Here is a 21,515-nt window from a genome sequence, read left to right on the forward strand (position 1 = left end):
TAACGTTCGGAAAGCACCGCCCATTAAAAACCCCGCAGCTTCGACTTCTCTGTCACAACTAGATATCAGTATAGGCACACCCATTGGCGCACCGGACTGTCGACATCAGAAGGACAAGCCGCGACCTGGCTCTGGCCACCATGGTCGTTGCCACACAATGCAAGTTGTATGCAATATGTGTGTAACTTTTTGTCACCATTTGCTTGAAGTTTTCTTTGTTCTTTTTTTTTTTTACTTTAGGGTAATACAAATGCCCTTAATTCAACATGTGTGTAACTTTTTTCGAGTTCCGACAAATGCGCTTGATTCACTCTATCTCAAGATAACATCTCAGAACTCAAAACGCATGTCCAACCTAACAGGAGTCATACACCCGACCTCCTTGTTCAAATTCTTTTACATGGGAGAAAACAATTGGGTGGAGAGGTGAGATCTAATAAGCCACCGATCACTTGACATACTCGAGGACGGCATAGAAAGGGTCGAGGTAGAGGGCCCGGAAGCCGGCGAAGCCGGCGGTGAGGCCGAGCTGCCGGAACTCCTCCTCGGACCGCTCCCTCCCCTGGGTCCGGTAGGTGGTCATGACGAAGATGTCGTTCTCCAGCAGCGCCCTCGTCCTCGTGCTGGCGTCCGTCGTCTCCGGCACCACCGGCTCGCACGCGATCAGCTTCCCGCCCTCCGGCAGCGCCTCGTGGCACTTCTTGAGGATCGCCGTGCACTCGTCGTTGGTCCATGTCGTCAGAACCCACTGGAGGGATTAAAACAAGATGTGGATCAGATCAAATCTTGTTTGATTTCGGCAATATGTGACCGGGGGTGTCTGAATTTCACAGCGTGATACACACACACCTTCATGAAGATGGCGTCGCCGGAGGGGATGGACTTGAACATGTCTCCACCAACATGCTTTACTCCTGCATTTTAATTTGCAGGTGTCACCATTGTTATTCAGAAATATGCATGTCTTGATACTGTGAATTTAAATACTACTACCATTTTAGCAGGTTAGGCAGGGACAAAATGGACTGAAAATCTGGAGAGCTGTGGTTGCTTCATGTGACCAGCGCAATCAGACTGAACTATGAACATGTGGATTTTTCTGAAGCCAATATGGCAAGGGCAGCATAGTTTACCATAAGTGCACTCTGAAACCAACCTCACTATCAAACTCATCTACTGCTGATGTTGACACTCTGAACTCCGAACAGGTAAAACTTCTGAACCCAAGATAGTAAGGATTACATAATCTACCACAAGTGCGCTACAAATCCAAATCCAACAAACAAAAAAATGCACCAAAAACCATGCCTACCATTTCATTGTCAGCATGTTAGGTAGGGACAAGAACTGCCCAAAAACCCAGCACGTCTGCTGCCGAAGTCTGAAGAGGTAAAAAATTCTCAAGCCAGCATGGGCATGAGTGCATCATGCATAGTTTACCCTAATAAGTGCGCTCGGAAACCTCATTATCAAACCCGTCTGCTACTGATGTCGACGCCGTCGAAAACAACATCTGTTTCTTTAGATTATCTCCGTGTGTGGTGGCGGTACATCCACGATCTGCCGGTGTACGCTACCACAAACACAATCTCGTGACTCACGTGTGCCATGTCTGCTCCGGTCGGCTGGTTGGTGGGGACTGGGGAGGCATTCTTGTGATCGATCCGTCGACCGATGGCTCGTGCCATTGTCACCGTCAGTTGTGGTGCTATGTCCGTGCAAGCTGTATGAGGTGGGCAGGGTAGAGGGGAATTGGTGGGGATCGATCGAGGGTCTCACCGGCGATGGGGGGCGCGGCGGCGACGACGTCGGGCAGGTCGAAGTTGACGCCCTCCCGGATGGTGGGCACCCGGCGCATGATCATCTCCAGGCAGGCGCCGGAGCTGCCGCCGACGTCGACCAGCGTGGCCACGCCCTCGAACCCGCCCTCGTACCCGTCCAGCAGCGCCTGCATGAAGGGCTCCGACACGCCGGTCATGGCGCGGAGCATCACCTCGTTGGCCGCCCGGTCCTGCCCGTAGTAGGCGTAGGCGGGGACGCCGGCGTGGGCGCGCGCGAAGGGCTCGGGACCGGCGGGGTCGAGCACGGCCTCGTGGAGGCGCGGCCACGCCAGCACCAGCGCGTCCTGGTGGTGCTGCAGCACGTAGTCGGCGTACGAGGCGCCGGAGGGGCCGGAGGGCACCAGGGTGCGCCCCACGGCGGTCAGCGCGTACCGGCGCTCCGGGCCGCCGGAGGGGTCGGCGGCGTGCTCGGAGAAGACGCCGCGGGATGCCAGCAGGCGGAGGAGCCGCTCGAGGACGGACGGGTCCGGGTGGCCCGGCGGGAGCAGCTCCGCGGCCGAGAGCGGCGCGTTGGCGCCGCCCGCCCACACCGCGGCCGGCACGCCCAACCGGATGACGGCCGTCAGCGCCATCGGGACGGCGATCATGTTCGCCAGCTCCATCATCGCCAGCCGCGCCTCCGGCGGCGACATCTCCGCGGCGGTGGGGGTGGCGGGCTCGGCTGCCGGCGGTTGTGGCGACGACATTCTCGATGAGGTGGAGTGGTGGGAGTGAGCGAGTCCGGTCCATCCCTGCGGCGCCACATCTATCGGCTATATAGGTGCACGCTGCCGCCTGTACCACAGGATGCTCCCTTCCAGAGAATGACATGTGGGACCAACGTAACAGCGGGGCCGCATGGCAGCGTGGAGAGGGAGAGGAGTACGGTTGGAGAGAGTGCGAGTGTGTGTGTGTGTGGGGGGGGGGGGGGGGGTGACCGCGTGGCGGCACGTCACCTCATGTGGCCAACAAATCGGATCCGTTCTCCAATGATTTTCTTAAAAAAAATTGATTTGAGGGGATTCGCCGATAGTATTTTATAGTGGTTGCTTTCGAGATGGCTTCGTTATCTCGTGCGATGATTAGTTCAATCTTGTTTCGATTAATGGTTAGTTTAATAAATTTAGCCTACTATTACTTCTCCGTTTCACCTCATAGAATTTGATAAAGTTTGTGAAGAAATACATTTACATCTAGAATGCCATATATATACTACCCCGTCCTGGTTTGTTGGCCCCCTTAGTATTTTGTGACAAATTTTGACCATGGATTTAATTAGCAAAATGTTAATGCATGTCACAAAAAATAGTATCATTAAAACAATATGAAGCCAACGATATAATTTCTTTATCACATGCATTAACATTTTACCAGTTAAATATATGATCAAATTTTGGGATAAAATACGAAGAAGACCAATAAACCAGGACCTCATTAGATTCACCATAAGATGCAATTTTATATTTTTTTGTGTTGTACATGTAAATAACTTTTTTTATGCACATAATTAAATTTTAACTTAACAAAAAAGATTCTATATACTTGGGAGATATCCGTGGCGGCGCCGACAGTGGAAGGCTCGGCTATATGGACGACTGCGGTGACGGCACTTTCAATGAGGTGGAGAGGTGGCCTGCACTATTAGGAGATCTTCCTGACACAAGTATATGTTCGTCGCTCAAGACCTCTCACCTCTATAGATGGGCGACTCAAGGGGCTTTGAGAAGCTTTTATTGGTAATCAAGTTCGTGTAGGTGAACGAGTGACATTATCATCACCCCAATCTAATTGCAGTCTCTTCACCAAAGTCTTGGGAGTATTTCATCTTGCAGCGATTGATACCATGGAGCAAAATCTAGAAGAGATATTATTGTAATTCTTACTCGTAAGAGTTATTTCCTCCATAAACAAATATAAGATGTTTAAGGTCACTACTTTAGTGATCTAAAATGTCTTATATGTTTTTTTACATAGGGAATACTTTTTGTCTTTTCGGACGTTAGATCCAAAACAATGTACTCCCTTCTATCCAAACAAAAGTGTCGTGGTTTTAGTTTAAATTTGAACTAAAGCCGAACTGAAGTCACAACACTTTTTTTTTTGGATCGGAGGGGGTATTTGTATTGATTATGAGCATGACTAAAATTACATATATTTTTTTAAATGGAAAAAATCAATGAGTTTAATTGGTGATGCGATAGCGCTCGGAAGAGACGTCATGTCCTTTTTTCTTCCAACTAATTCTCCTTTGGCCGGCTATGTGTGAGGGATGAGTGGTGGATGACGACATGGATGATTGAGTGATTGGCACAGAGGTTCTTATCTCCAGATGAAAAGCCATGATTTAGCCTTCATGCGAGATATAGCAGTGTTGATGCATGTGCGTCGTTTCCATTTTTTGTTGAAGGTTTTAACTTGAAATTCTACTTTGGGGTTAGGGTATTAGCGTCATATTTGACTTTAGATTGGATGAGCCAATATCAGCGTGTGAGTTGTGATTTCTGAAGATGTTTTGGAGTCTCGCGTCTTTGTTCGGTCACATGTTGCTCGACAGGTTGATTCTGGTCACATGTTTGGTGGTAGGTTTGTGGCGATGGTCCGCAAGAAATATATGTATAGTTTTATTTAACTCGGGCTATGTTCTTCTGTAATTTGATTTGGTTGGCATCATTGCTTAATATTGGTTAATACTAGATAGTAATATATGGTTATGTTTAGAGGCTATGGTTAGCCTTCTTCAAAATAATAATAATTAAAATCAGCAAGCTGGATGCATGGCCCATTCGGACCTTTCAGTACAAATTGTGAAACATGTGACCGGGGTTCGCTTCTTCATTTTATCTGTCAGTATGATTTCTGGGATTGGGATTCCTGTTACATGCATGCGTGCTGCATCTGGTGAGTGGGGACAGATAGATATAGCTAGCTAGCTAGCTGTTGTTTCTTTCATAGGGAAGGCTATGATCTCGGCCGATTGGCGAGTGGGCAGGCAACATTTGGTTTCGGTGGGGGGAAAGGTATGAGGTTGCTGCTCTTCTTTGAGCCAGCTGACAAAAGAAATGGTGAAGTAGCACGTAGGAAAGGAAGCAGCAGCCATGACACTTGTTATATAACAAGCTGATTTGAGTGCATTTTTCTGGGAGCAAACCTACAGCAGAACTGATGAGCGAATTGCACTACTAGATTGTATATTTTTGTTAGACTATGTATAGCTTCTGTACTTATGTACGTATATTGTACGTATTGTAACACATCCATTATATATAATGAGATAAGCCACCCCTAAAGGGTTGTGCTGGTTCCCCCAAAACTTATTGTCTTACATGGTATCACGCTAGGTTACGATCGCTTCCGCTTCCAAACCCTAATACCCGCACCGCCGCCGCATCCGCCGCCGCCTTCACCGCCGCCATGTCGAGCGCCGCCACCACCGGTTCCACTGCTGCGGGGTTCCTCCCGGCCTCTCTTGCGGCTCTGCTCAACCTCCCGCTCGATGCCGTCGCCGTTCCGGCTCCGATCGGGACCAGGAGCATCGGCTCCGTCTACTCCACGCCGCCGGCGCCCTCGCTTGGGCGCGACCTCGTGGTCCACACCGCGGCGCCGCCGTCCGCTGCGGACTCCGCGGGCGTCGTCCCGCCGCTCCTGCCGCAAGCGGATCACACCGCCCCGCTGGCGGGGTTGGCGGCGTCCGCCCCGGCCGCGGGCCTTGCGGCGTCCGACCCGGCCGCGAGCTTTGCGGCGTCCGCCCTGGCTACGGTCCCGCCTCCTCCCGCATCGGCTTCGGTGCCTCCGGCTGCCTCCATGGTGTTTGCACCCCAGGCAGCCCCCTCGATGGGATCGTCTTCGTCGCCGCCGTTTCACTTCGGTCATCTCATCACCATCAAGCTCTCCGCCGACAACTACATCTTCTGGCGTGCGCAGGTTCTCCCGCTCTTGGGGAGTCACTACCTGCTAGGCTACGTCGACGGATCGCTTCCCTGCCCACCCGCACTGGTAGACAACGTGCACGGTCCGGTCTACAATCCGGCCCATCGCGTCTGGACGGGGCAGGACCAGGCGAACCTCTCCTCCATCCAGGGGTCGCTCTCGCCGGCAGTTGCCGGACTTGTTGTCTTCGCGAAGACGTCTCATGAGGCCTGGACCATCCTTGAGCGCACCTTTGCAGCGCAGTCCTAGGCTCGTGTCTCTGCACTCCGTCGTCAGCTTGGAGAGTGTCAGAAGCTTGACTCCACCGCCACTGAGTTCTACAACAAGGTCAAGGGCCTCGCCGACACATTGGCCTCCATTGGACAGCCCCTCACCGACTCCGAGTTCAACTCGTTTATTGTCAATTGTCTTGATGAGGAGTATGATGCCTTAGTCGAGATCATCAACGAGCGGGGCAACTCGACACCCATGCTGGCACACGAGGTTTTCTCTCGGCTCCTTCTCACTGAGCAACGGGTTGAGACACGCCGCTCCAGGGGCACTGGCTCCCTCTCGGTCAACGCCGCCACCAAGGGTGGCCGCTCTTCTTCATCACCCCAGTCTCCCTTGGGGCTGCCACCGTCGCCCGCCTCGGCCCCCCCACCTACTGCGACCTTACCGGGGGCTGGCGGCCCACGTGTGTGCCAGCTTTGTGGCCGCGATGGGCACTGGGCCTCCAAGTGTCATAAGCGCTTTCAGCGAAGCTTTCTTGGTCTTGGCAATGACGGCAAAGATACACGCAACAATGCCCGTCAGGTCGCCATGGCTGATCGTCCCGCGCCGCAGAAGCAACAGGGACACACTCAGTCCTACTCCATCGATCCACACTGGTACATGGACTCTGGGGCGACAGAGCATCTGACCAGCGAGATGGGGAAGCTTCACACTCGTGAACCCTATCATGGCTCGGACAAGATCCACACCGCCAATGGAGCAGGTATGCACATCTCTCATATTGGTCAAGCATCTCTTCTCACTAGACATGCCAATAGGAGTCTTCAGCTTCGCAATGTTCTTCGAGTTCCATCTGTGACCCGTAATCTTCTTTCAGTTCCTAAACTCACACGTGATAATAATGTGCTTTGTGAATTTCACCCTTTTGATCTTTTTATTAAGGATCGGGGCACGAGGGACATTCTTCTTAGTGGGCGGTTGTGCCAGGGCCTCTACCGTCTGGAGCATCCTGGCGTCGCCCGTATTTTCAGTGGAGTTCGGGTCTCTCCGTCACAGTGGCATGCTCGTCTTGGTCACCCGGCCACACCTATTGTCCGTCATATTTTTGCGTCGTCATGAGCTTCCTAGTTTGTCTAGTAATAAAGATGTAGCAGTGTGTGATGCTTGTCAGCAAGGGAAGAGTCATCAACTTCCTTTTTCAGAGTCCAGTCGTGAGGTGAAACATCCTTTAGAACTTGTGTTTTCAGATGTATGGGGTCCTGCTCAGACTTCTGTCAGTGGTCATAATTACTATATCAGTTTCGTTGATGCTTATAGTCGCTTTACCTGGCTTTACCTTATTAAACGCAAATCTGATGTGTTTGATATTTTTGTTCAGTTTCAAAAACATGTTGAACATCTTCTTAAGCACAAAATTGTTCATGTCCAGTCGGACTGGGGGGGCGAGTATCGCAACCTCAACTCCTTCTTTCAGTCGCTTGGGATAGCTCATCGTTTAGCATGTCCACATACACATCAGCAGAATGGTTCAGTCGAACGTAAGCATCGTCATATTGTTGAAGCTGGTCTTACTCTTTTGGCCCATGCATCTGTTCCGTTTCGGTTTTGGAGTGATGCTTTCACCACTGCATGCTTTCTCATCAACCGTACTCCCACTCGTGTTTTAAACATGAAGACTCCCATTGAGGTTCTCCTTAATGAACAACCTGATTATACCCTTTTCAAGGTATTTGGGTGTGCTTGCTGGCCGCATCTTCGTCCATATAATAAGCGCAAGCTTGAGTTTCGTTCTAAGAAGTGTGTTTTTCTTGGCTATAGCTCTCTTCATAAAGGTTACAAATGTCTTCATGTTCCCACTAATCGTGTCTATATATCTCGGGACGTCGTGTTTGATGAGCATGTTTTTCCTTTTGCCAAACTTCCCGTGTCCACTGTCGAACCACCATCTCTGCATTCATCCTCTGTTGCTTCTGACCAATTTGATGATGTTGCATACTCTCCGTTGCTGTTACCTAACCATGGTGCAGGAACCGGCCGTGGGGCTCGTTTGGAGCTGTTGGAAGATTCACCATCATCATCGCCGCCTTCTGATGGGCACGTCGATCGCCCTATGTTGCATGGCATCGATTCGCGTGCCCATGCATGGTCACCCGAAGAGCCCGTCGCGCCGAGCATCTCCACTTCTCGGTCCGCTACGCCAGCCACCACCGAGTCTCCAGCGGCTCGGCCCTCTTCGCCAGCGGCCGCCGAGTCTTCAGCGGATCGGCCTGTCACGCCATCTTCGCCTGCAGCTCGGGTCCGCGACGCCGTCCTCACGTCGCCTTCATCCGCGGATCGGCCCGCGACACCGGCCGCGCCACGGCCCACTATGCCGGGCTCGCCATCGGCCCGGTCTGTGACGCCGGCGTCGCCAGCTACTTCGTCTGCTCTGCCGGTTTCGTCGGTGGGCCGGCCTTCTTCGCCGACCGAGCCCGAGGCTACTGTGTCTGGCTCCTCGTCACCCGCTGACTCGTCAACATCGCCGTCCTCCAGCCCGCTGCAGGCTGCTCCGTCGACCTCGGTGGTTCCTGTGTCCCGACCACATACACGCAGTCGCAGTGGCATTTTTAAACCTAAGGAACGTAAGGATGGTACAGTTGCTTGGTTGGCTGCTTGTTTGGCTGCTGCTGTTGCGGATCCATCTTCTGAGCCTCGCTCATATCAGGCTGTCCTGCGCATCCCACATTGGCGAGAGGCTATGGAGCAGGAGTTTCATGCTCTCCTTCGTAACAAGACATGGACTCTTGTTCCTCCACCACCACGGGTAAATGTTATTGACTCAAAATGGGTATTCAAAGTGAAGAAGCATTCAGATGGATCTATTGAGCGTTACAAAGCGCGACTTGTTGCTCGCGGTTTTCGGCAGCGCCATGGTCTTGACTATGAGGACACCTTCAGTCCTGTCGTCAAGCCTACCACTATTCGGCTTCTTCTCTCCATTGCTGTTTCTCGTGGTTGGTCACTTCGTCAACTTGATGTGCAGAATGCTTTTCTACATGGATTTTTGGAGGAAGAGGTTTATATGAAACAGCCGCCTGGTTTCTCTGATCCTGATCGTCCTGACTATATCTGTTGTCTCTCCAAAGCACTATATGGTTTGAAGCAAGCTCCTCGTGCCTGGCATGCCCGCCTTGCCTCTGCCCTTCGTGCTCATGGGTTTGTGCCGTCCACTGCTGACACTTCATTATTTCTTCTACAGAAGCCAGAAGTCACTATGTATCTTTTGGTATATGTTGATGATATTATCCTTGTCAGCTCTTCTCAGTATGTTGCTGATGCTCTTGTCTGCTCTCTTGGTGCTGATTTTGCGGTCAAAGATCTTGGGAAGCTTCACTACTTTCTTGGAGTTGAGGTCACTTCCCGTGCTACTGGTCTTGTCCTTACGCAGAAGAAGTACTCCTTGGAGTTGTTACAAAGAGCGGGCATGCTGAAGTGCAAACCGACCACCACACCCATGTCGTCTACCGACAAGATAACAGCTGTTGATGGTGAGCTTTTGTCTCCTGCGGATGCCACAGAGTACAGGAGCATTGTTGGTGGACTTCAGTACTTGACGATCACGAGACCAGATATCTCTTATGCTGTTAACAGGGTTTGTCAGTATCTTCAGGCTCCCAGAGATACTCATTGGGCTGCTGTTAAACGCATTCTTTGTTATGTTCAGTTCACCCTGACATTTGGTATGCATATTCGGCCGACTTCCTCTCGGGTCCTTTCGGCCTTCTCTGATGCAGATTGGGCTGGTAGCCTAGATGACAGGCGATCCACGGGGGGTTATGCAGTATTCTTTGGCCCTAATTTGATCGCCTGGAGTGCTCGGAAACAGGCTACTGTGTCACGTAGCAGTACTGAAGCTGAGTACAAGGCTGTGGCTAATGCTACTGCAGAGATTATTTGGGTGCAGTCTTTGCTTCAGGAGTTGGGTTTGTCTCAACCACAGCCTCCTATTCTTTGGTGTGATAACATCGGTGCTACATACCTTTCTGCAAATCCAGTATTTCATGCCCGAACGAAACACATTGAAGTTGACTATCACTTTGTACGGGAACGTGTATCACAGAAGCAACTCCAGATCAAGTTTATCTCATCTAAGGATCAACTTGCAGACATCTTCACTAAGCCTTTACCTCTGCCACAGTTTGAGGCTTGTAGGCGCAATCTTACCCTTCTCAGTTCTTTAGAAAGTGGCTAAGATTGAGGGAGGGTGTTAGACTATGTATAGCTTCTGTACTTATGTACGTATATTGTACGTATTGTAACACATCCATTATATATAATGAGATAAGCCACTCCTAGAGGGTTGTGCTGGTTCCCCCAAAACTTATTGTCTTACAATTTTGAACAAGGTTAAAACTTCAAACAGATAAGATGACATCCAGTTTGTTTATTACACAAAGAGAAAACATTCAGTTTATTACACAAACGGCAGTTTGATAATAAAAACTGGAAAATAAACACACCGGAATAAGAAACGATACAATGCAGAGGCTGACTGCATACGGCTGAGTTCTTCTCCAACGGCTCAGACTTGAGTTGATGGGGTATGATAGCAGATGGAATAGGAGACATCATCAGATGCCGTCAGCACCCCGGTTCAGAGGCGCCGCCACGCCACCAGACTCATCAGGCACCCCGGTTCCGAGGCGCCGCCACGCCACCAGACTCATCAGACGGGAAAGACACCAACCTAAAATCATCATCGCACGAACTTTGGATGTGAAGGCGAGGATGGTTGGGACGCAACTTGATAGAAGTCTTCAAGGCAGACTCGGCACATGTCTTCTCATACTCCGTAGCACCTTCGGTCAGAATTATTGCGAAGAAATCTTCAAGCGCTGACAAGTGGTGGAGGCCAGCTGGTCCAGGCACGTTCTGGTTCCACCCTCGAACACGGAACTGCAGCCCGAGCCACTGGAGCTTGGGCATTGCACCAGCCTGGAAGGCCAGGTACGATGGGCTGCTCAACCGGAGTTCTAAATGTTTTAGAACAGGGAACTCTCTCGCGTGGATGAAAAACCAGTCCCTTAAAAATTCGATGATGTATATTCTGAGAAAAGTGAGGGCAGGCAATCCGGCCAGGATGCCAACATCAGGCTTGCGGACATTGATTTCCAATTCTTTGAGGTTACTTAGTTCCCCCATCCAATTAGGGACCCTGGAAAAGAAGCAGCATTCATCCGCTTTTGATATCCAACCAGGGAGCCTGAAAACGGAGCTGCACTCACCCAGTTCTGCCGGCTGATCAATAGAATCACATCCCTCACTAAAGTAATATTCTACCCTATCACCCATCCAGAGTCTCTCAAGGCGGCGAGGAGGAGGTGACAAGTCCATCAAGGCATCCATGCAGCCTTTGATATACAAACCCAGGTACTCCAAGCTGATACAGTTTTTCCCCAAAGAAGAGCACAGAGCATCCATGCGGCTCTTGATGCTGGTCGCATCAGGCGGGTAGCCGTATACTGATAGAACTCTCAGACTGTGTAGCTCTCCAAGACTCTCGATGTTATCTAGTGAGTTCTTCATCAAATCGAATTCTTTTACATATCGCAGGGACTTCATGTTGCCGATGCCATAAGGTGTCCGAGCGAGACGCCAATCCACATTCAAGAACAGCAGACTTGGTAGATGAAATATATCGAATGGATGAAGCAAATAAAAGGGTAGTACATCAAGTGTTTCCAAGTGTCCCAGCCCTGTGATCTGTGTTGGTAGCTCGACCCCCGAGCATCCACCACCAGCCCCTAAATATCTCAGCTGGTACATGTTAGACAGTCCAGTGAGGTCAACAGTATCATATGCATAAATTTCAATGTGTAGAACTCGAAGGAATCTGAACAATCGCAGAGGAGGCATACCCTTATACGCACCAAAGATCATAAAAGTCCGAACATGGGACAGACTAATGTTACCCCATAACTTTATTCCATCAATTTCATCATCATCCAGGTGGACAGACAGTCGACGGACCTTGTTATCCAGTTTTGTGATGGATTGAGGGTCATCCACTATGGTGAGAAAATTCTCTTCTGCACATTTATGCAAGATAAGATCACGCATCATATCATGAACTTTGCAATGTGTGACCAATCCACAGTTGTCAAATCTTATAGGTTGAATAAGACTCCTGTTGACTAGCTCGTTGAAATAACTTCTTGCATTCTTCTCCACATCTTGTCCATTCTCTTTACTAATAAAGCCTTCGGCAATCCATTGAAGTTCCAAATGATGCCTCGGTATTTCGAAGTCCTCTGCATACATACCAAGATACAACAAACATGTCTTGAGATGAGGAAGAAGGTTCTTGTAGCTGAGATCTAAGATTTTCCTCATCCCTTCCAACGTGAAATTTGTTCCCGAACCTAGAGAATCTCGTATATGTTCCCAATGCTCTTGGTCAAACCGTTCACATGCTAGCATGCCTGATATAGTAATAATAGCAAGTGGCATACCATCACATTTTTTGAGAATTTCAGTAGAAATATCCCGAAACTGGCGAGGGCAAGCTTGTTCATTGTTATATATCCTGTTAAAGAACAGTCTTCTTGAGTCTTCATCGCTAAGTGGCTTCATTTCCAAAATATAATCCCGAGGATGTGAGCAACATGCCTTAGCCACATCATGTATTCTTGTGGTTGTTATTACTCTGCTGCCAACGCCATTATCTGGGAAAGCACCTTTAATAATATCCCATGGTAATTTCTCCCATAGATCATCAATTACAATCAAGTACCTGCCAGGGAGTAAAACATAGTGTTAAGTCAAGTGGATTAGTTTATTATGAAAAGGATAATTTTGCTCATCAACGAAATCGCTGTTCTGATCGACAATTAAAACAAGCACATAATTAGCTAGTAATATTTATAAACTAAATTTGTTGGTGGGGAATCATAATTCATTACTTCGCTATTATTGCCTAAGAAATGTAATCTATGTATATGACACCACAAACAAAGTATAGCAACTAAAATAAGTACCTCTTTTTTTCTAGATATTCTTTGAGTTTGTTGACAAGAACATTTACTTCACAATCATAAGAACATGCATCACTCCCAAGTTCAGATAGTAAACTACGAATAAGTTTTGGGATGTTATGCTTTTGTGTCACCGGGACAAATGCGCGACATTCAAATCCTCCATCGGGTTGACGGTATATGTCATTCGCAAGTGTTGTTTTACCCAGACCTCCAAATCCCACAATCGATACCACCTTCAAATGCATCTCCTCGTCATTTAGCCAACCGACGAGCTCATCGATTGGCACTTTCAGACCGACAAGGCTAGCTGCATCTTGTTGGAGTATGGCAACTCGTGGGTCAATAGTCGCATCGTTTGGTGGAGGAGTAACAATCTGATACCTGTTGCGTCTGTCACTAGTTTCATGCACTAGCTTCTTGATCCCATCAATCTGGTAACGAGCATTGAAAGTTTTGAGGAATCGAACAGCCTTCTTGACGAGCCCACCCTTTTCATTTTTCTCAACAATCTTTCGCCCGAAGTCATCAATGATGTTCTCAATGTCATAAGACATGTCCCTTACTTTGTCTCTCCATCTCTTGGTTTGTGGATCTAGCTCGTCGTCCACAAGTGCAAGTCTCTCAAGAAGATCTTTCATGCTCGTAAGCTCATCACTGAGAAACTTTACATCCTTCCGCACGTTCTTCATCTTGGAGAACTCGCTTCCCATAAGAGTGGCCAGCTTCTCAAGAACGGGTTTCATGGCGCCGGTAGAAACACCCACCACTACTGTAGTTGCCATGTCTTCCTGTTTGTTCTTTGCTTCAGAAACAAAATTCTGGTACTCCAGATCTGATTCGGCCCCTAGTTACGCATCTGCAGTATTAACATCATTTAGGCCAAGCAAACTGAATACCGATGTACGTAGCATTATAAGACCAGCCATGTCGATCAATTTGAACAAAGAAAGTTGTTACAGATCATGCCAGCTAATTTTGCTACATGGGGATTCTTTGGACAACAAAAGTTGTTACGGATTGGTTGATGCATGGCGGAGGAATGAGAAGAACATGCTAAGCATCATGCGTGATTACATATCTAGTTAGCCTTAATCCTATATGATTATGTGAGTGCATCAACCGATGCAGAGCAGATGAGTTGACCCTCATTTAGAAAAAAAGAGCAAAAATAAGTTAAAAGGCTAGCTAGCACATGTAAATACCTCAACTCCTCCGGCCAAGGTCACCGGCGCCACGATCGCCGGCCCATCCGGAACACGACCAGCTGGCTACCCGGAGAGAGTCGCAGTGCGAGAAGAAGCAGAGCCAGGATGTGAAGGGAAGGGGACGAACTGCTCTGCTCCCGCGGTGCGCGGAAGGAGCCAAGAAATGGAGAATGGAGCAGGAGTCAAGGAGAGTTGGTGCACATGCAGAGCACCATCCATGGATAAGACGTAGACACCCCTAAATCTTGTGTATTTCTGAATGAGCAAGAAAGCAAGCAAAACGTTGAGTTTACTGAATCTTGTGTCTTTTTGTACACTGGCTAGTAATTATCGGCTATACATACACTGCTTTAGTTTATGTCTTTCTGATAGACAAGCATCATCGGCTACACTAGTACTAGTGGTGTGTGGGTTATGCAGGCTGCACTAGATTGGTTGATGCACTAAGGGCATCTCCAACGGCAACCCAACCCACAAGAACCCTCCCGCTTCGTGTGTGTGGGGGGGGGGGGGGGGGGGGGGGGGCAGTCCACCATCCAACCTTAGCTGCATACATTTTCACAACAACTGAAACTAACCGGACGGAATTCGATCAAATCGGGCGAATTTCGATATAAACAAGGCGGTTCATTGAAACTAATATAATTTGTATATAAAACTGGACGATATTTTCACCTGGTGAACTAAAAACCTTAACGTAAAACACTAAATTATCCTATACTTGACGGTGATCTCGTAGGCCATGCCGGTCTGGCTGGCGACTCCTGCTTCGTCATCGGCGTCTGATCCGGTGGCGGTGTCGTCGTCGGGCTTCGGGCGATGGAAGGTGGTGGCGTTGCGGCAGGGCTTCTGGACGGCCGCCTGATGTTCGCGGATGATACTCTGCGCTTCCTCCTGCGCCGTGTGAAGTGTGGCCGCGGTCATCGAGGACGTGGCCTTGGGGGGAGGGGGCGGTCATTGGAGGAGGCGTTGTTGGACGCGTTGATCTCGGCGAGGGACCATTCCTTGTCGTACCTGGCCATCTTCCCGTCGAGGCGGTAGAGATGGCGCTTGGTCGTCTCCGACAGCGTCATCGGGCGGTCCAAGCCCCAGGCATACGCCAGGTCCGGGTCCGCTGCGATGTGTGGTGGGGCTGTCTGAGTCCGCAAAATTGGACCAGCGTGCGGCATGGCGGCTATCACGCCAGCGCTGCTCCCGGTCAGCATACTTCTGCGCCGTCATGGCGCTTCAGGAGGATGAACAATTGTCGCCGCTGCCAAGGTAGTAGAGAAGGCGACCGCGCGCCTTGGGCAGGGGCAGTGGCGCGTGGCGCTCCTCGTTCATGAAGCGCCGGGGCGGTGAGCGGTGCTGCTCCTTCACGACACACCGGGGCAGCGGCAAGAGACGCTCTTCACATGGCGTCCGATTTGGACGCCGCGACTGCGGGGCGATGGAGAGCGTGGAGGAGATGCCGGCTCAGACTTCACTGGGAGGAGCGCCCCCGGTGGCAGAGCCGGGCCGTTGATGTGGACGACGGAGCATCAGCTCCATCTGCTCCTCGAACTTCCCGTCGGTGGCGGTGTAGAGCTACAAGCACCGCCGGGGCGGACTGCGGCGGCGGCGGACCCAGAGTTGGCGTACGCCTGGGTCTTGGACCGCTCGGTGACGTCGCCGGAGGAGATGAAGATCTCCGCCCGCGTCGAGTCGAGTCGTCGCCAGCCGATGAGGACGACGGCCCCGGGGTTCGAGAGCGGCGTCGCCACAATCCGGTAGATCCCGCCTCGGAACCGCCTGTCGGCGCCGATGCCCAGGAGTTGCCCATCGTCGAAGATGTGGAGGGAGCTGGCCGGGAAGGGGAGGAGGAGAATCTGATGTGAACGGCGCCGGAGCGTGGCTTAAATAATCATGGCCAGACCATGCGAAGGGCCGGTCAATGTGGCACAACGGCCGGAGTTGGTACGTCATGTTCGCATTGAAGCGGCCGGCATGAATGTGGCGCGGTAAGCGTCACGTGCATCAGAAATAAAAGCCTGGAAGGAACGGGTGACGGGTTTTTAGTTGGTGGTTTACGGAAGGACCCCATTGAATGGTTTCCGCTGTCCGGACAGCGCGATGCGAATAGTTGTGGGAGGTCTGAGGGTCGCGGTTAGAGATGCCCTAATTTGACTGCACTTGTTCCGTGTCAAATTGGCTTACGTGGTTGTATGCGTGCTGCGCGCACGTGAAGAAGATCGAGAGGAGGACATGGCTCCTGATCTAGTAGCGGCGGCGGGAATGGATTTTTCTCAACTGTGGAGGGGGTGGGGACTAGGGACCTACGATTACTTATCCACCCACCGGCTGGTAGGTCGCCGTTCGCTGCATCCGTCAAACACACAGCGTTGCAACGGAACAGGGAGGCCCGAGAAGAGACCTGATCCATCCACGAGTATCCTGTACCAGTCTGACGGAGTTGCTGAGCAGCAAATTAATGTGTGGGCCCTGCCCTGAAATACTTTGGCAATACGTTTGTCGCATACAGTGTGGAATACGGAGAACGCATGCATCCCGAGAAGAGCCATCGAACGTGATTTCAGGATCAGCCGTGCTCAGGATCAGATGCGAACTTTCCGTTGCCGCTCTTCTTTGAGCCGGCTGACAAAAGAAATGGTGAAGTATAATGGAAAAGTAGGACGGAGCAGCTAAGACACGTTTATATATCAAGCTGATGTGAGTGCACTTTTCTCGGAGCAAACCTACAGCGGAACTGATGAGCGAATTAAACAGCTAGCTAGATTGTACTACTTTGAACAAGGTTAAAACTTCAAACAGATAACATCCAGTTTGTTTATTACAGAAAGAGAATACATTCAGTTTATTACACAAACATATAACATTCAGTATGATAATAAAGAAAAGTGGAAAATAAACACACGGAAATAAGAAATGATACAATGCAGAGGCTGATTGCAAACTGCTGCATACTGCTGAGCTCTTCTCCAACGGCTCCGACTTGAGTTGATGGGGTATGGGCGTATGGTAGCACAGCAATAGGAGTCATCATCAGACGCCGTCAGGACTCCGGTTCAGAGGCGCCGCCGCGCCACCAGAATCATCAGATGGGGAGAGCACCAACTTAAAACCACCAAGAAGCGAACTGTTGATGTGAAGGCGAGGATGATTGGGATGCAACTTGATAGCACTCTTCAAGGCAAACTCAGCACATGTCTTTTCATACCTCGTAGCACTGCCGGTCTCAATTACTGCAAAGAAATCTTCAAGCGCTGACAAGTGCTGGATGCCGCCTGGTCCACGCATGCATTGGTGCCATCCTAGACTGCTGAACTGCAGCCCGAGCCACTGGAGCTTGGGCATTGCACCAGCCTGGAAGGCCAGGTACGATGTGGTGCTCAATCGGAGTTCTAAACGTTTTAGAACAGGGAATTCTCTCGCGTGGATGACAAAGAATTCTGTTAATCCTTTGATGATGTATATTCTGAGAAAAGTGAGGGCAGGCAATTCTGCCAGAATGCCAACGTCAGGCTTGAAGACATTGATTTCCAATTCTTTGAGGTTACAGAGTTCCCCCATCCAATTAGGGACCCTGGAAAAGAAGCAGCACTTATCCGCTTCTGCGCTCCAACCAGGGATCTTGAAAAAGCAGCTGCACTCACCCATTTCTGCCGGCCAACTATCAAGTTGCCAGATAAAGTAATATTCTACCCTATCACCCATCCAGAGTCTCTCAAGGCGGCGAGGAGGAGGTGACAAGTCCATCAAGGCATCCATGCAGCCTTCGATATACAAACCAAGGTACTCCAAGCTGATACACATTTTCCCCAAAGAAGAGCACAGAGCATCCATGCGTATCCTATCAGGCAGGTAGCCGCGTACTGATAGAAATCTCAAACTGGCTAGCTCTCCAAGACTCTCGATGTTATCTGGTGAGTTGTGAATCAAATCGAATTGTTTTACATATCGCAGGGACTTCATGTTGCCGATGCCATAAGGTGTTTGAGCGAGACGCCAATCCACATTCAAGAACATCAGGCATGGTAGATGAACTATATCGAATGGATGATGGATACTATGACGTACATCAAGTGTTTCCAAGTGTAGTAGCCCTCTGATCTGTGTTGGTAGCTCCACCTTCATCCCAACCTTCATCGCACCCCACTCATCATCAACCGCTAAATATCTTAGCTGGTGCATGTTGGACAGTCCAGTGAGGTCAAAAACATACGATCAAGTGAGGTCGATATGCAGAACTCGAAGGAATTTGAACAGTGACAGAGGAGGCATACCATCACGGTCACCAAAGATCATAAAAGTCCGAACTTGGGACAGACTAATGTTAACCCATAACTCTGTTCCATTAACTTCATCATCATGCAGGTGGAGAGACAATCGACGGACCTTGTTATCCGGTTTTGTGATGGCTTCAGGTTCATCTATTATGGTGAGAAAATTTTCTTCTGCACATTTACACAAGATAAGATCACGCATCATATCATGAACTTTGCAATGCGTGACCAACCCACAGTTGTCAAATCTTATAGGTTGAATAAGGCTCCTATTGACAAGCTCGTTGAAATAACTTCTTGCAACCTTCTCCACATCTTGCCCATTCTCTTTACTAATAAAGCCTTCGGCAATCCATTGAAGTTCCAAATGATGCCTCTGTATTTTGAAGTCCTCGGGATACATACCAAGATACAACAAGCATGTCTTGAGGTGAGGAGGAAGGTTCTTGTAGCTGAGATCTAAGATTTTTCTCATCCCTTTCAACGTGAAATTTGTTCCAGAACCTAGTGAATTCCGTATATGCTCCCAATCCTGTTGGTCTAAGCATTCACTTGCTAGCATGCCTGATACAGTAATAATTGCAAGGGGCATACCATCACATTTTTTGAGAATTTCAGTAGAAATATCCCGAAGCTGGCAAGGGCAAGCTTCTTCAGAGTTAAATATCCTATTAAAGAACAGTCTTCTTGAGTCTTCATCGCTAAGTGGCTTCATTTCCAAAATATAATCACGAGGATGGGAGCAACATGCCTTAGCCACATCATGTATTCTTGTGGTTGTTATTACTCTACTGCCAAGGCCATTATCTGGGAAAGCACCTTTAATAACATCCCATGGTAACTTCTCCCATAGATCATCAATTACAATCAAGTACCTGCCAAGATGTAAAAATAGTGTTAAATCAAGTGTACTAATTTTGTAAGAAAATTTGTTTTATTCAATCATATCTCATATGGATGGACCACATTAATTAGTTTGTAATATTTATTAAACTATTTTTTTTGAAAAAAAATCATAACATGGCTTTGCCACTATCGCCTAAGAAATGTAGTCCATCCATATGAAACTTAACAAAAAATGAATTAAAATAATCTACTACACATGTTTACTAAATACCTAAATGCATATTTTTGTTCACAATTTTTTTTCTTGTTTGTGTTACTTAGAGACCATCTAGTGATTTTCTCCAGAGTGTTTGCTCGTGCAACAGAGAAAGGGCACCACAAACAAAGTATCCCAACTAAAATAAGTACCTCTTCCCATAAAAAAATATGTACCTCTTTTTTTGTAGATGTTCTTTGAGTTTGTTGAGAAGAACATTTACTTCACAATCATAAGAACATGCATCACTCCCAAGTTCAGATAGTAAACTACGAATAAGTTTTGGGATGTTATGTTTTTGTGTCACTGGGACAAATGCACGACATTCAAATCCTCCATCGGGTTGACGGTATATCTCATTGGCGAGTGTAGTTTTGCCCAGACCTCCAAATCCCACAATGGATACCACCTTCAAATGCATCTCCTTGTCATTTAACCAGTCGACGAGCTCATCAGTTGGCACTTTCAAACCGACAAAGCTATCTGCATCTTGTTGGAGTATGGCAACTCGTGGGTCAATGGCCACATCGTTTGGCGGAGGAGTATTGAACTTATACCTGTTGCGTCTGTCACTAGTTTCAAGCACTAATTTCTTGATCCCTTCAATCTGGCCAGCAATCTGGTAACGGGCTCTGAAAGTTTGAAGGAACCGAACAGTCTTCTTGGCAAGCCCTTCCTTTTCATTTTTCTCCACAAATTTTCGCCTGATGTCATCAATAATGTTCTCAATGTCATAAGACATGTCCCTTACTTTGTCTCTCCATCTCTTGGTTTGTGGATCTAGCTCGTCCACAAGTGCAAGGTTCTCAAGAAGATCTTTCATGCTTGTAAGCTCATCACTGAGAAACTGTACATCCTTCCGCACGTTTTTCATCTTCGAGAACTCGCCTCCCATAAGAATGGACAGCTTATCGAGAACAGGTTTCATGGCGCCGGTAGAAACACCCACCACTATTGCAGTTGTCATATCTTGCTGTTGTTCTTTGCTTCAGCACCCCCAAAAAAAACCTTTACTCCAGATCTGATCCGTTCCTTAGTTATGCACCTGCAACATTAATATAATTTAGGTCATGAAAATGAAATCCCCATGTAGCTTAACTAGACCAGCCAAGCAGGTCAATTTGAACAAAAAATAAATCAACTTTTTTTCTTGTGAGAACCCAATTTATGTTCATGCATGCCATGTAACTTTGAATGGACGGAAGTGACTAAGTTTACATCTTTGCCATTAGCTTGGAAAATCCTCTACAGATGTGCAGGATGGACAAATTATAGGAAAATAACATGTTGAGCATCATCCGTCACCACAGATCTAATTACCCCTACTCCTAGATGAGCAAACATATGTAGGATCAGATCACCAGAAGCTACCCAGAGAGAGTTGCATTGCATCACAGATCTAGTAGCACATGTACATACCTCCATGCCTCCGCCGCGGTCGCCGGCCCATCCGGATCACGACGAGCTGGCTACCCGGAGAGCATTGCAATGGGAAAAGAAGCAGAGACAGGAAATGAAGGCAAGGGGAGGTACTACCGTGAGCTGCGGTGTGGAAGGAGCAAAGAAAATGTGCATTGGAGAAGTCCACGCTGCTGCACGCGCACGCATGTGCAGGCCCTGAACCCCAGACCACTACACACTAGTATATGAAAGAGGCCTTAAACCCCCAAACGAATGGCCGACAAGTGGCCCGGTCTTTGTCTTGGGTGAAAATATATATATTACCAAAAGAATTAAAAACTGAAGGAGGTGTCCTTTGTGGTGCTCAATAAAACCACCGCTGGCTAGATGCACATATGCTTGCTCGATCCTTCCTGCCGGAGCTGCACGAATCTTGGCTATAGACTACTTAGATAATGCACTACATGCGTTACCATGCAGCAATAAACTTAGTTAGAAACAGAGACAGTGGTTTGAATACTACTGTAATTCATGTTTTCCCCATAAAGAATGCTACAACTACAGATGCA

General features: G+C 48.7%; 2 protein-coding genes and 1 pseudogene across 5 annotated transcripts; all 3 read right to left on the reverse strand.

The window, feature by feature from the left end:
* Positions 1-273: 273 nt before the first annotated feature.
* On the reverse strand, positions 274-2,574 carry LOC123139980 (nicotinate N-methyltransferase 1). The gene is made up of 3 exons (XM_044559706.1): positions 1,780-2,574; positions 850-914; positions 274-748 (listed from the first exon to the last, which is right to left on the reverse strand). Exons 1-3 carry the CDS (start codon positions 2,525-2,527, stop codon positions 449-451), a joined length of 1,113 nt encoding a protein of 370 aa, XP_044415641.1. The 5' UTR covers positions 2,528-2,574; the 3' UTR covers positions 274-448.
* Positions 2,575-10,243: 7,669 nt separating this feature from the next.
* Positions 10,244-14,502, reverse strand: LOC123139981 (disease resistance protein RGA5). 4 transcript variants are annotated; one of them, XM_044559708.1, is made up of 4 exons: positions 14,179-14,500; positions 12,977-13,832; positions 12,452-12,732; positions 10,244-12,250 (listed from the first exon to the last, which is right to left on the reverse strand). In XM_044559708.1, exons 2-4 carry the CDS (start codon positions 13,756-13,758, stop codon positions 10,623-10,625), a joined length of 2,691 nt encoding a protein of 896 aa, XP_044415643.1. In that variant the 5' UTR covers positions 13,759-13,832; positions 14,179-14,500; the 3' UTR covers positions 10,244-10,622. The 4 variants fall into 4 exon arrangements, with proteins under 4 accessions (XP_044415643.1, XP_044415644.1, XP_044415642.1 ...); XM_044559710.1 differs by having other exon boundaries at positions 11,391-11,756; positions 11,858-12,732; positions 14,179-14,489; XM_044559709.1 differs by having other exon boundaries at positions 10,244-12,732; positions 13,358-13,832; positions 14,179-14,502.
* Positions 14,503-16,879: 2,377 nt separating this feature from the next.
* Positions 16,880-21,138, reverse strand: LOC123135173 (disease resistance protein RGA5-like; annotated as a pseudogene).
* Positions 21,139-21,515: the final 377 nt, after the last annotated feature.

This window comes from Triticum aestivum, chromosome 6B (assembly GCF_018294505.1).
Source record: "Triticum aestivum cultivar Chinese Spring chromosome 6B, IWGSC CS RefSeq v2.1, whole genome shotgun sequence".
Lineage (NCBI taxonomy): Eukaryota > Viridiplantae > Streptophyta > Magnoliopsida > Poales > Poaceae > Triticum > Triticum aestivum.

Coding starts and splice junctions, on each gene's coding strand:
- LOC123139981 (XM_044559707.1), bottom strand. CDS start 13,758: ATGGCAACTACAGTAGTGGTGGGTGTTTCTACCGGCGCCATGAAACCC. Junction 12,733..12,976: donor GAATATCTAGAAAAAAAGAG/GTACTTATTTTA, acceptor ACTCCCTGGCAG/GTACTTGATTGTAATTGATG.
- LOC123139980 (XM_044559706.1), bottom strand. CDS start 2,527: ATGTCGTCGCCACAACCGCCGGCAGCCGAGCCCGCCACCCCCACCGCC. Junction 915..1,779: donor CGCCGCGCCCCCCATCGCCG/GTGAGACCCTCG, acceptor ATTAAAATGCAG/GAGTAAAGCATGTTGGTGGA. Junction 749..849: donor GCGACGCCATCTTCATGAAG/GTGTGTGTGTAT, acceptor TAATCCCTCCAG/TGGGTTCTGACGACATGGAC.